At 37.2% G+C, this 15,109-nt stretch overlaps 1 protein-coding gene and 1 long non-coding RNA gene across 2 annotated transcripts in view; one reads left to right on the top strand and one right to left on the bottom strand.

Annotated features, from left to right (window-relative positions):
• The window catches only part of LOC128777324 (uncharacterized), a 29,889-nt gene extending 26,502 nt beyond the window's left edge, over positions 1-3,387 (top strand). The window contains exon 7 of the long non-coding RNA XR_008422591.1: positions 2,583-3,387. This is a non-coding gene — a long non-coding RNA (uncharacterized LOC128777324). The remainder of the gene's footprint in view (positions 1-2,582) is intronic.
• Positions 1-15,109, bottom strand: part of ACAD11 (acyl-CoA dehydrogenase family member 11) — a 94,787-nt gene that overhangs the window by 7,251 nt on the left and 72,427 nt on the right. The window contains exons 14-17 of the mRNA XM_019436507.2: positions 10,464-10,530; positions 9,741-9,826; positions 7,212-7,283; positions 5,566-5,720 (exon numbers count right to left, since the gene is read on the bottom strand). Of these exons, the coding sequence (XP_019292052.2) occupies positions 5,566-5,720; positions 7,212-7,283; positions 9,741-9,826; positions 10,464-10,530 (380 nt within the window). The remainder of the gene's footprint in view (positions 1-5,565; positions 5,721-7,211; positions 7,284-9,740; positions 9,827-10,463; positions 10,531-15,109) is intronic.

Raw genomic sequence — 15,109 nt, 5'->3', positions numbered from 1 at the left:
GTATTATCCTAATATCAAAATCAGATAAAGACAGTACAAAAACAAAACAAAACAAAAAACTACTGACCAATATCCCTCATGACTCCACGTTCAGAAATCCTTAACAGAACATTAGCAAGTAGAATTCAGCAATATATAAAAAAGAATTATACACCATTGCAAAGTTGGGATTATTTCAAGGATGGAAAGCTGGCTCAGTATTTGAAAATCAATTAATGCACTCTACCATCTTAAAAAGGCTAAAGCAGAAAAATCACATGATCATATAAATCAATGCAGAAAAATCATTTCACAAAAGTCCATTCATTCATGATAAAAGATAAAAATTCTCAGAAAACTAATTACAGAGGGGAACTCAATGAAGAATATCTAAAAAAAAAAACCTATGGCTTGGAGCACCTGGGTGGCTCAGTCGGTTAAGCATCCCACTTTGGCTCAGGTCATGACGCGGTCCGTGGGTTAGAGCCCCGCGTCGGGCTCTGTGCTGCCAGCTCAGAGCCTGGACCCTGCTTCGGATTCTGTGTGTCCCTCTCTCTCTGACCCTCCCCTACTCGTGCTCTGTCTCTCTCTCTGTCAAAAATAAATAAACATTAAAAAAACCTATAGCTAACATTATTACTTAATGTTCCCCTAAGATTGAGAACAAGGCAAGGATATACACTCTCTCCTTTCTTATTCAATAAAGTGTTAGAGGTTCTAGCCAGTGATATGAAGCCAGAAAAGGAAATAAAATATATACATATCTGAAAGGAAGAATTAAAACTTTCTCGTACTTGGAGATGACACCATGGTCTACAAAACAACAAACAAAAAACCCACCCAATCTACAAAACTAATAAGTGAGTTTGGAAAGGTCACTGAATTTTAAGATAAACAGACACAAATCAATTATATTTATATATACCATTAATGAACACATGGACACCAAAATTAAAAGCACAATATCATTTGTAATCACTCAAAAAACTAAAATACTTAGATGTAAATATAACAAAATGTATAGGATTTGTATGCTAAAAACTACACATAGATGATAGCAAGAATCAAAGAAAAGCTAAATAAAGTGGAGAGACATACTGTGTTCATAGATTAGAAGACACAACATAATAAAGATGTCATTTCTTCCTAAACTGATATATAGGTTTAACACAATTCCTATCAAAATCTCAGGAGGATTTTTTGAAGCCATAGACAAAATTATTCTAAGTTCATATGGAAAGGCAAAGGAACTAGAATTTTGAAGAGAATAAAGTGAGATGAATTAGCCATCCTGATTTTAAGATTAATTATGTAACTATGGTAATCAAGACTGCGTGGTATTGGCAGAGGGGCAGACATAGATAAAAGAATACACCAGAGAACCAGAAATAGACCCACACAAATATGCCTAATTTTTGAGAATGATGTAAAACAATTCCATTAAGGAAAGCTAGCCTTTTCAACAAATGGCGCTGAGCACGTGGACATCCATAGGCAAAGAAATAAACCTTGACCTAATTCTCATATACCTTATACAAAAATTAACTCAAAATAGATTGCAGATTCATAGAAAAAAATTATAGAAGAAAATCATCAGGATCTAGGGCGAGGCAAAGTGTTCCTAGACTTGAGACTAAAAACACGATCCATAAAAGGAAAACTGACAAATTAGAGCCCATCAGAATGAAACAATTTTGGTCTGTGAAAGACCCTGTTAAGGGGATGAAAAGATGAAAAGATAAGCTACAGAGACAGAGAAAATATTTGCAAGTCAATATTTAGCGATGGAATAGCTAGAAAATATGAAGAACTCTCCAAATTCAGCAATTAAAAAGCAAAACACACACACACACAAAATCCAGGAAGAGCATGAGCATAAGACATGAATCAACGAGGATATAAGATGGAAAATAGTCACATGAAAGATGTTCAAACATGACTAGCCATTAGGAAAATATAAATGAAAACCACAATGAGTTATTACTATAATAAACTTATTGGATGGCTAAAAGAAAATTAAAAATAAAACAGTGACAACACCATATGCTGGTGGGGATGTGGAGAAACTGGATCATTACTACACAGCTGGTGAAAATGAAAAACAGTATAGTCACTCTGGAAAAGAGTTTGCTGGTTTCTTTAAAAACGAAACATGCTACTACCACATGACCCAGCATTCTTGGGCATTAATCCCAGAGAAAGAAAAGACTTATGTTCACACAAACACCTGTACATGAATGTTTATAGCTGCTCTGATTGTATCAGCCACAGATGGGAAACAACCCAGATGTGCCTCATCAGGTAAACAGTTAAACTGTGAGAATCCATACCAAAGAATACTACCCAGACATAAAAAGGAACCAACTATTGATACACATAACCTGGATGAATCTCCAAGAATTATGCAGAGTGAAAAAAAACCAACCCCAAAAGTTTATATACTATATGATTCCATTCTTGGAATGATAGAATTATAAAAATGAAGAAGAGATTAAAGGTTGTCAGGGGTTAATGAGGAGGTGAGGATAAGAAATGAGGAAGTGGGTATGGCCATGAAAGGACAAGATGAGGGATCCTTATGGCAATGTAAATTTTTTTTTAAGTTATTTACAGAGAGCGTGCACAGAGGGGCAGAGAGAGAATCCCAAGAAGGATCCACACTGTCAGTACAGAGCTTGATGTGGGGCTTGAACTCATGAACTGTGAGATCATGACCAGAGCCAAAATCAAGAGTTGGATTCTCAACCGACTAAGCCACGCAGGGGCCCCAATGATGGAAATGTTCTAGATCTGGACTATATCAATGACAATATCCTGGTTCTGACTTTGTAGTCTAGTTTGGCAAGATGTTACTTACCATTGGGGGAAACTTAGGAAAGGGAATAAGGGATCTCTCTGTATTATTTCTTACATCTGTATGTGCATCTATGATGACCTCAAAATAAAAATTTTAATTAAAAAAAGTTGGTACTTGTTTCTTAATTGTCTTAGTAAGTTTTCTCCATTGGTAAAAACTTCGAAGAGAAGTGGGAGGTGAGTGGAGAATAGGGGGATCAAAACTTATCATAAATCCCACAAGCAAGCAAACATTGAGAATTCAGCACTGAAACTCAGTAGACAATAACAAATGCTTCTGGTTAACCATATGGGTTTTTGTTGTTGTTCCCAATCCTAGTCATAGAACTGCTGTTTACAGTAGAGAACCATATTTGTCAAGTTTGACCAGCAGCCAATTACAGTACAATTATTTGAGCCACGTTAACCTTCCACAGTCATTTTTATGCTTGGTTATGTTTGTGCTAGTACATTTCTTAAAGAGTGGCTATTTGATCAGTTTCCCTAAAACAGAGATGTTCAATATGGTAGCTGCTACTAACCACATGTGGCTATGAGCATTTGAAATATGCCTAGTCTGAATTGAGATGCATTACAAGTGTGAAATCTACAACCAATTTAGAAAAATGGGTATTTTTTTAAAAAGAAAGTAAAATACCTTATTAATACTTTTATATTTCATGTTGAAATGATAACATTTTGGATATAGTGAGTCAAATAAGATATATTACAAATATCAGTTTCATCTGTTTCTTTTTACTTTTACAAAATGTAGTTGATAGAAAATTTTAAATTACATTTGTGTGTCACCAGTATATTTCTATCGGATGACTCCCTAGAGGTTGAAACCAGGCTCTGCATTAACAATTTCAAACAAGGCCCAGTGGTAAGTGAGTATATTTTTGATGGCTGTAAAGCTGGGTGATTATAACTTCATGAACAGACCACAAATACATTTATTTCTTAGCTTTGGAATAAAGGAAAGTGTTCTCAGCCGGGTCTCTATAGACCCTAGATTTGCTTAAAAGCATTAAGTGGATAGAAACTGAGTGCTCTAAGGAGTTGTCACATTTATTTACTAAAACAGAATTTTGATACAGAACTTTTTGCTTTAGTGCCTGGAATAATTTAGAAGGCAGCTGGAAAGAATCTCCAAATTCATGGAAATGGAATGTTACTTTCACAAATTGAAAAAAAATCTGGCTCAGATATTTGTTTATGATATGCCTCCACATCTCTTTTGCTTCTGCCAGATTATTTTCTTTGTGCCAAGTGCAAGAAGTTTCCAGTGAAGGGAGGCATATTTTTGAAAAGCTGGGGCTTGTTCTGCTTGATACATTAACCTACAAAAAGCAGGAGGGAAATCTCCCTCTGATACAGTGTTAAAAACATCTCTCATAAAACTTAAGCAGAGTGCTTTTATGTGTTTAAGAGGTCTGTGGGGCAACCTCGCTGTGCCCGCCCTCCATCCTGCTCCGGGGTTTGGGTGGCAATCTTGAAAAGAGAAAAGTGTATGTAGGAAGTGATATTGATGCCACGAGCAACTCTTTAGCTCATACACAGAGCAGCACGGGGTTGTATCCACAACCCCAAAAGTTCATGCCTTACTTTCTCCTACAGTGTCCATCCAACAGCTGAACCCTTGCCCTCACCATATATTGAAAGGGTTCCCCACAGATTACTCCCAGGTGTGCACCATAAATTAGGCTGTATTTTCCCATAAAACTGTGTTACAACTAAATTACAGATATGCTGAATAATATCACAAAAAGCAAACATAGCCTACAGGAATTTAAAAAAAATATATACTACGAAATTTTAAAAGATGCTCACAAATGCACTTGACAAGGGGACCAAAGTACTAAAACACACGTGTCCAGCAAACACAAACACAATTCTACCACCCCACTAAACCGTTAGCATCCTAAGTACTGAATATGTAAAAAATAATTTTTCTTGCCTTAAAAGTTACAAGGGTTTTTGGGAGATGATTTGAATATCCCACTTCTCTTACAAAGTTTTCCAAGGAAGTTGGAATGACAGCTTCTTTTCCCTCTTGATAAATATTCTCTAATTCTGACTATACTGCTCACATGTAACTTGTTTACTCTGCTTTGTAAACAACAGACTTAGCGGTACACAATTTATAGTTGGGAATTCAAAAAATCATGAACATCCCACCAAATACTGATCCCATTTCTACTTGCAGTTTTCCAGTGACAGGGAACTCACTTCCTAGACTTCCTAGGAGTTCGGAATCTAGAAGCGGGGGCAAGGAAGCTAAGGATAAGGGATGTGGAGGAAAACAAAGAAAGGCAAAGAATGGCAGTCCATTCCATTTTTTGATCTCTCTCCTTTTACTGAGCTTTAGGTTATTTTCCTATATTTCCTCACGTACTCCCTCCAGAAAGCCAAAGAACAAGGCCAATCCTTCTTCTTTACGACAGCCTTCTCTACAGAGAAGTGTTAATGTACCAGGTTCTCTAGAGAGCAAGAATCTGAGAAAGTTGAAGGAAATGTCCATACTGTTTGCACTGAGGTGTTGAAGCACTTTAGGAATTATTTAATCTTTCACAAAGCTAAAGATCTCCATCAGACTATATTTAAGTACAGACATAAATATACTTTCTGGGGGAAAAAACCCATCTTATTTATGTAGAGGAGATCTCTCTATGAACAAGTAATGCTATTTTGTTTCAAGGTCAGTAGCGCACGGGGCTACAATAAACTCAAGTAAGTAATCATCCTTACATGTGAAAACAGTTTCTTGTTAAAGGCCACCCTTTGTGTTGCCCGTTCACACATGATCTGCAAAGCACGTTCTGCCAGACCTACTATTCTCATACAGTGGTGGATTCTACCAGGTCCAAGGCGGCCTTGGGCGATTTCAAATCCTCTGCCTACACCTATAAGAAAGAAAGAAGAACATGAAAGTGACCACAGCCATTTACTGTGTTATTTAAATAAATGTTGAGAAAATGATGAACTGCCCTCAATGAAAATGGCATTCTGGTAGGAAAAAAGTTCTGTAATAATGTTCATTATTTGTAGAACTTTTTTTTGTGGGGAGAGGGGTACTAGAAAATCTTTTTTTTTTTTTTGTTTTTAATTTAAATCCAAGTTAGTTAACATATAGTGTAGTATTGGTTTCAGAAGAATTTAGTAGTTCATCACTTACATATAACAGCCAGTGCTCATCCCAACAAGTGCCCTCCTTAACGCCCACCACCCTTCTGGCCCATACTCCCACCCTTCTCCCTGCCAACAACTGTCAGTTTGTTTTCTGTATTTAAGAGTCTCTTATGGCTTGCCTCCCTGTTTTGTTTTGTTTTTAAATTTTTCCTTCCTTTCCCCTATGTCCATTTGTTGTGTTTCTTAAATTCCACCTATGAGTGAAATCATATGATATTTGTCTTTCTTTGCCTTACTTCATTAGCATAATACACTCTAGTTCCATCCATGTTGTTGCAAATGTTGAGATTTCATTCTTTTTGATTGCTGAGTAATAATCCACTGTATATAGGTACAACATCTTCTTTATCCATTCATCAGTCGATGGACATTTAGGTTCTTTTCATAATTTGGCTATTGTTGATAGTGTTGCTATAAACATTGGGGTGCATGTGCCCCTCTGATCTCTATGTTTTTTAAACCACAATCATTAAACATTTTAATCCAATTTAAGAATGTCTCCTGAGTACCAACTATGCATATGCTGTTTTATAAATGCTGTAATGGTTACAAAGGTAAATAAGACACAGTCCCTTCACTAGGAGTTCGGAATCTAGAAGCGGGGTCAAGGATGCTAAGGATAAGGGATATGGAGGAGAACAAAGAAAGGCAAAGGAAAGAGAGCTTGTATCCTCAGGACTCGGCAGGCAGCAGGGGTTTATTGAGTGGATGGGGTGAAGAACACAAAAACCTTTCTGAAAGAGGTACCACTTGAGATGTTCTCTGAAGGTTGGGTAGGATTCCAATAAGCAAGAGGGTCAAGTCATTCCAGGTATTCAGTATGCAAAGTTATTTATGATTCTAATGTGTTTATATGTAAGACTTAAATTCAGAAAGTACTGTGAGGTTTTCTTAAAACAAGTAGAGGCCTGAAGACCATATTTTAGGAAACAGTGTGTCGCTCTGAATTGTGTATTTTTTGTAGTTAGCTAGGTTTTCAATTAATGTGATATATAAAACCATATCAAACACTTAAATAAAACATTATTCCATGTAAGAAAATCCACCAAATGGAAAAATGTTCTCTTACAAATAGGGTAAGAGGGAAAGGTATCTAAGAGGGAAAAATACCTAAATTAAGGTAGACTTCATATCTTTTCCAGATTTAGACCTGAAAATATTTTAGTACACAGTACTGGAGAATCATTTTTCCAAAGTTATCTCACCTAATATTATATTGGTGGCAGGAACTCGTACTTGATTAAAATGGATCTCAAAATGTCCTCCATGTAAATAATCTATAAAATAGAAAATATAATTTTGAAGATCAAAATGGGTTGACCAAAAAATACTCATATGTAATTAATAATTACTCAAAAGAAGTCCAAGTTAAAAGCCTCATATGTCACAGATATTCCTAGGTAGATCTTGAGCTCTGAACCCCTAGCACCCTAGAACCCAGAAAACTCAACTGTTCCGCTTCGAAGAGATTTTAGAAATCATTTGATCCAGAGGTTTTCAAACTCATTCTCTGAAGTTGTAGAGTTACTAGAAGGGAAGGCATTTTCATACATCCAATCAGATCATTATTGTTTGATTATTGCTTCTTTTCTGAGACTTTTTTTATGTATGGCCTTCCACAGAAAATTATGCTTGGAAAAAAAAAAAAAAAGCTTCCAATAGTTCAAAAGTCGAAAGTGAGTAATGTGATTCAGGTTTCTTATTTTATCATTGTGTAAACCAATGCCCGGACATGCAAAGAGCCTGCTCAAAGGGACAGAACAGGCTCAGCACAGACTGGGCCTTGAGGTATGTATTCTCCCAGTCCAGGCTTGTTCACTATGTGTTTGCCTCTGGGAAATGCTGGCATTTGACAGAGAATGGGAACACATTCACACTCTTGTCTACGTCACACCGCCCACCCTTCCTTACTGCCTCCCCAACCCCTGGTTCTGGAGATAATCTCATGCTAACTCCACACCCTTTTCCTGTCAGAATACACATTAATAATCAACCTTCTCTACAATTGTTTCTTTTGGCCTTGGGCATGGGGAGTTGGAGAGGTGCTGGTGAATTTGTCTCACTGCAAATTCAAACACAGGCTCTGAAGTGGAGGTTATTTCCAGGCAACCTAAATTATAAATCCATTTTGGGGGGTCTTCAGGCTATTGCTCTGCAACCCAACAAATTCCCATTCACAATTTGCTCCAGTGAACTTGTTCATCACCTTCTTGCAAACGACACTTAATCTGTGGGTGCATCCTATGGAAGGTGATGCCAAATGTTCTCTAAAACTCTAAGTCTTTCATCTGCTACTTGAACATTTTTATTAGCCATATTCAACAATAAAGAGAAAGCCAGGGTCACCACAGAGCCTGAGGTTCAATAAACTTTTCCATAGCATTTATGACCTGCTAACTTGCTATAATTTACTTATTTACATGTTTGTAGTTATCACCTGTCTCTTTCCCCTAACATGTAAGCTCTATGAGATCAGAGATCCTAACCTATTGTGCTCACTAATGTATTCTAAGCACCTAGAACACTGGTCGGCCCTCAATAAATACTTGCTGAGTGAATTACCTGAGCAGCAAGGCAACAACGAACATGAGCTTGAGCTGGGTGGCCAGAAACAAAAGTATCCTTGCTTCTTAGAAATTCCACCCAAGCACAGAAGAATGGAAAAGTTTTGCATTCAAATCAATCAAAACTCATTGCTTATTTTTTAAAGTACATTTTAGGGGTGCCTAAATTTTAGGGTGGCTCAGTTGGTTAAGCATCCGACTTTGGCTCTGGTCATGATCTCGCGGTTTGTGAGTTCAAGCCCCGTGTCGGGCTCCGTGCTGACAGCTCAGAGCCTGGAGCCTGCTTCTGATTCTGTGTCTCCTCCTCTCTCTGCCCCTCCCATGCTCATGCTCTGTCTCTCTCTGTCTCTCAGAAATAAACGCCAAAAAAAATTAAAAAAAAAAAAAAAGTAGATTTTAAAAAAATGTTTATTTGTTTATTTTGTGAGGGTGAGGGGAGACAGGGAATCCCAAGCAGGCTCCACGCTGCCAGCGCAGAGCCCAATGCAGGACTTGAACCCACGAACCGTGAGATCATGACCTGAGATGAAAACAAGAGTCAGATGGTTAACTGACTGAGCCACCCAGGTGCTCCAGAACTCATTGCTTATTAATAGCCCTTGCAGTTTGATTAGTTAAGAAAGCTAAACTTGAAGATAAAAGTGAATTTCATTGTGGATTATGTAGATTTAATTTTTCTAAGTCTATTTCGTTAGTCCATTTTGCTGGATGACAAAGGGATGAATAGCAGCCAGAGTTACTGTTCCTTGAATACAATCTACCCTTTCTCAAAAGTAAACAAAGTGAGGTCCAGTGCTGTATTAGCTTTCTTTATTTGCTCTATTCTGAGTTCCACTGACATTTATGTATGTATGTATGTGTGTATATATATATATGCGTGTGTGTGTATGTGTATATATATGTATATATATATGTGTGTGTATATATATGTATATATATACATATATATGTATATATATATATGTGTGTATATATATATATATACACACATACACACACACACACATATATATTACCCCCCCCCCACTGGCATTTATATTAAGATAGTTGTCAGCACCAAAGGATTTCTAAGAACACATTTCCTATATTACAATGCTGTTACCTTCAGTGTTACTGCATATTCCTGTCTTCCTGCTAGCTAATGCATGCTTATCTTGGTTGAGTACTTACCCATATAGCCAAAAACTGACAAAGGCCTTATTATTTCTACTCCAGGTGTGTTGATAGGAACAAGAACCATGGTGTGTTGTTTGTATCTGGTTAAAGAAAAGCAGATGTTAGGAAAAGTTTGCCATGTGGAAAAATAAAACAGATGCTAGGTGGAGTTGCAACTGTCATTTTTTTGTTGTTGTTACCACGTAATCATGTAAGCAATGATGTCTGGAATGGGAATTGTGTAAAAGGCATACATCAGGCACAGTTGGATGCAGGCTGTATTTGGGAACAATAACAGTGATAAGTTGAAAATAAGTTAAAGTTATTTGATTGAGGCTTCTCATTGCTCAGAGTGGAAACTAGGAACTGATATACAGTATCAAATGTTGCAAGACTATCGCCTTTGATCTAAATATATAATCACTTAATTACTTACAGACAGTTCTGAAAATTTCTATATGTCTCATAATCTGACCCAAACAGATTTGAGGATTCAGCAACACTTTTTAATACAGGAAATTCCACATTAAAGAATGCATAGAAACACTCCCTAAAATGTTTCCTAGATATAATCTTACAGCAAAACAATTGTGAAACACAAATGTGACATTAATCTCATAATATGCTTTATATTATTATGATTTGTAATTCTAAATGGTGCATTTTAAGTAAATTATGTGGGTAGAAAGAGTAGTTCTTATTCCCAAATAAATTTTTCAATCACAATTATTTTATTACCTGGCTGCAGAGGTATTTTTAGTTCTTCCCAAAACAATTGCAATTGTGCACTTTGGATTCCCAGCTCCTAAAATCAGGGAGAAAATAAGCAGAACACATCATAAAAAGAAATTTTTAGTCTGACATTTCACCCTAGAAGTTCTAATCCTTCCAAGTTTATCTTGCAAAAAAATAGGAAGAAAATCCTTGATTCATTAAAAAATGCTTATGTATAAAACTGTACATCACCCAAGAAAAATGATCAGGCAAAGCCAAGAATGGACTTCATTAATGAGAGCTACTGCACAAAAATAATCAGAAGTCAAAGCCCCGAAACGGCTGCAACCCTTAAGGACGGCTCCCCCATCCATACTATTGCGGCCTGTTAGAAAGGTTGTGAAATTCTTCTAGTGTATCTCGTCCTGTTTAGATCTCATATTTTCTGACATATGGACAAGAAAAAATTTTTTTCAGTTTATTTATTTGGAGAGAGAGTGACAAAAAGTGAGGATCAAAGAGAGGGAGGGAGAGCGAGAATCCCAAGCAGGCTCTGTCCTATTAGCCCCATGTAGGGCTCAGATTCATGAACTGTGAGATCATGACCTGAGCCAAAATCAAGAGTTGGAGTTACCCAGGCGACCCTGGACAAGAAAGTACTTAAACTCATATGATATTAACTACCCAACCAGTGGCTGAGAAAGATATCATTTCCCCAGGCATGAATTTGGGTGAAGGTTCATTGGTCTGAGGATCTCAGTACCTATCCAGACTACGCCATCTGGTCTAGATACACTAAGGAGAAGCTAAAGATGGTTTACCTGGAGTTGTCCACATATATAAGGCTCTCATTCGACCATCAGTAGGTCCATCCGTAGGTTCTCATGTTTTATTTATCAAAGGTTAGGAATTTGAAATATAAAGTTATTTTCATTTTATTATTATTTATTATTTTTTTGAGGGAGACAGAGAGAGTGAGAGTGAGTGCGCTAGTGTGGGTAAGGGGCAGAGGGAGAGAGCAATTTTTTTTGAGAGAGAGAGAGAGAGCACACAAACGGGGGAGTGGAGGAATGGTGCAAGAGGGAGAGAAAGAGAATCTTAAGCAGGCTCCATATTTAGCACAGAGCCCAATGCAAGGCTTGATCCCACAACCCTGGGATCATGACCTGAAATCAAGAGTCAGATGCTCAACTGACTGAGCCAGCCAGGTGCCCCAGAGAGACAGAGAGAATCTTGAGCAGGCTCCATGCTCAATCCCACGACCCCGGGATTATGACCTGAGCTGAAATCAAGAGTCAGATGCTTAACCAACTGAGCCACCCAGGTGCCCCTTTATTTTCTTGTAGTTTGTGATCATACTAGGAGATGTATGTGCTGAGATCTGTGTTATTTGAAATATGCATGAATATAGTTTAATTTATAAATTAGGCACAGTAAGAGATAAACAACTACAACAATAAAATAGAACAATTAAAACAACATACTATAACAAAAGTTTGTGAATGTTGTTGATTAGGCAAGAAATAGGGGCCAAGGCAAGCAGAGATAAAGAAACAGAAGGATTAAAGTCAAGAGTAAAGTTAGAGAAAAGGGGTTTACTTTAAACCCCAACACTCACATTTGAAATTTTAAAATTCCTTACAGTTGAGTATCTGGCTCTATAGAAGAAACAAATGAAATAGAATGTACAGTTATGGCTCTTGTGTTTTCATTCTATCTGAGAAGATACTAAATAAATAAAAAACCATACAGTGGAAACAATCTAAAATTTGCTAGAGTTCAGAATGGAAACTGAATTGGTAGCTTTTCTAAAACCAACTTGGAGAGATTCAAGATGGCATAAATTTATGTTTGTCCCCCATTGCTCCTGAGATTCCACTGAAATAAAAATATTTATTTATTTTTTCTATCCCTCACCGTAGAGACGGTGAGGGATAGAACTGGGGGTGTTGGTGGTGACCGATGGATGAGAGATTTCAATAAATATCTAGGAAAAAGATAAAGGCAAGTTGACCAATGAAATGGGCAGAGAAGTCAGTCCAGAAAATGATGTATGAAACTGTAAAGGGAGAGGGTTCTGGCCCCAGAGTCAGAAGGTATGACTGAGAAGCAAGGCTACAAAAGGGGAATAAGTTCAAGATTGGCAGATGTACCAGGTAGCACTTCTACAGGCACATATGTAACCTGAAAAACAGAAGTGTGTAGAATGTTACCAAAAAACTGGATCAAGTTATTCTGAGACTTGGAGGCTCTAGCTTGAAAGCTAGCTTCCAATCAGCTGACTCTAAACTGAGTCCCAGCACTGCACCACCAAAAGTTTCCTTATGTAATTCCCACCCAGGAGAGGAACATGGCTGGAAAAAATCTCTGTGTTAATAAAGGGGAAAAACTCTACCACCTACGCTTCCTTTTCTCTTAAGTATGAACAGAAAACCAAAGATCTGTAGTATGTGAAGAGAGCCTGCCTGCAGCATTAAAGACAATGAATGCCTAAGATAAATAAACTGTAAATTTCACTATAGAGTAACAAAATAAAACAAGAGAGAACCTAAACAAAACAAAATGAGCCAAAGCAAACAACAAAAACTCTAGTTGATGTAATCAGACAGATTTGAATGTACTGCAGCCATAAAACCAGAAGAGGATGTTATGAAACAGGAACAACCAGAGAACAAAACAAAAACTCTTAGAGATTAACATATGGTGGCTAAAAACCTATAAAGTTTAACAGAAGCACTAAAAATCAAATCAAGTAAATTTCCCATGAGCAAAGGAAAAAGTCAGAGACTGAAAATAGGAGAGCAAAGATCAGAGACACTTAGAGCAAAAATATGGAGTCCTAACATCACAGTAAGAGGCCAAATAAAGAGAAAACAGTCCCTCCCCCCCAAAAAAAGGGAGAAAGATAAAGGGAAGAATTTATCAAAGAAACTTAAAGAAGAAAGTTTTCTAAAACTGAAAAAAAAAAAAAAAACCCTCAAATTAAAAGGACCACTGACTGGCAAGAAGAATCTATCTCTAGACACATGCTTGTGATGTGTCAAAACATCAACAATAAAGAGAAAATCCTAAAGGGTTTCAAAAAGAAAAAACAAGCAACCTCTAAAGGAATGAGGATTAGACTTACATCAGATTTCTCATCAGCAACAATAGAATGAAGAGTTCAATCTGTTGATTGATACTATTGATACCATAGTGTCAATCTCTGTTAAGGCAAAATAAATACCTATCCAGACACATAAGATCTCAGATAATTTGACTTATTATGCATTTTTTCCTCAAAAAGTGAAGAATGTACCTAAGCAAAGGAAGATATAGGATCCAAAAGATGGTAGATGCTAGAAAAGTAATCTATGGATATCCAGGATAATTGTACTGAAATATGCCTAAAAGATATTCAGTCCAGATTGGAACAGGATTGGATGATGACTCTAAGAGAAAGGTCTCCAGAAAGGGGAAAACTCACTAGAATCACAGGTACAATTTAAAGGTACAAGTGTGTATGTGTAAAGGGGTATAGGTGGGAATATAACATGATACAAATAAAAAATGCAGTGAAAGAAAAATGGCAATTAGGAACTCCAGGAAAATTGGGGAGCCTGGGCAGCTCAGTTGGTTAAACATCCAACTCTTGATCTCAGTTCAGGTCTTGATCTCAGGGTCATGAGTTCAAGCCCCACATTGGGCTTCACACTGGGCATGAAGCCTACTTGAAAGAAAGAAAGAAAGAAAGAAAGAAAGAAAGAAAGAAAGAAAGAAAGAAAGAAAGAAAAAACTTCTATTTACATAGTCCTATAAGGCAAGTGCTTTTGTTGGTTTTCAATGTTTATAGTCATCCTGTGGTCAATCATGATATTGCAAGAAGGAACATAAATTTAGTAATCTTGACAATGTAAAAATAGACGCTGTGGCTGACATAGGGTACAATATGGAAGGGAGGGATAAAAGGTAGAGACAGCAGTAAGAGTACTCATATTCTTATGTTATAAAACAGAGCTTGAAGAGATTCTGTCAGATGAGGATGTAGAGGAGAGATTTAGAAGTCATTTCAAGGCTTAAAAAGTAATCAGAAATGTAAAACAATAAAATAAATATCTAATTAGGAAAGGGCAGGGAGTTACAGTACAAAGAACCAAAAGTTTAAAATTCTAATCCCCTCTACTCTGTATTGTGAATCATACATGTAAAGTAAAATATATTTAAGGTTAAAATATAATTGTTTTATTACAGTTTTAAAAGAATTTTTAAAGTTTATTTATTTATTTTGAGAGAGAGAGAAAGCTCATGCATGAGCACAAGTGGGGGAGGGGCAGAGAGAGAGAATTCCAAGCAGGCTTTCAGGTGCTGTGTTACAGAGCCCAGTGTGGGCCTTGATCTCAGGAACTGTGAGATCATGACCTGAGCCAAAATCAGGAGTTAGTTGCTTAACCGACTAAGCCACCCAGGTGCCCCTAAAATATAATTGTTTTAAAACAATTTGGGTTCTTTCATATTTAATGGAATTTCCTTTTCAATCAATTCTCACAGGGCTCTCTTTAAAAGAAGGATGTTTTGGGGCGCCTGGGTGGCGCAGTCAGTTAAGCGTCTGACTTCAGCCAGGTCACGATCTCGCGGTCCGTGAGTTCGAGCCCCGCGTCAGGCTCTGGGCTGATGGCTCGGAGCCTGGAGCC

This window comes from Panthera pardus, unplaced genomic scaffold, assembly GCF_024362965.1.
Source record: "Panthera pardus isolate Hobbes unplaced genomic scaffold, ASM2436296v1 HiC_scaffold_16, whole genome shotgun sequence".
Taxonomy (NCBI): Eukaryota; Metazoa; Chordata; class Mammalia; order Carnivora; family Felidae; genus Panthera; species Panthera pardus.
This window is presented reverse-complemented; position numbering and strand designations above follow the sequence as displayed.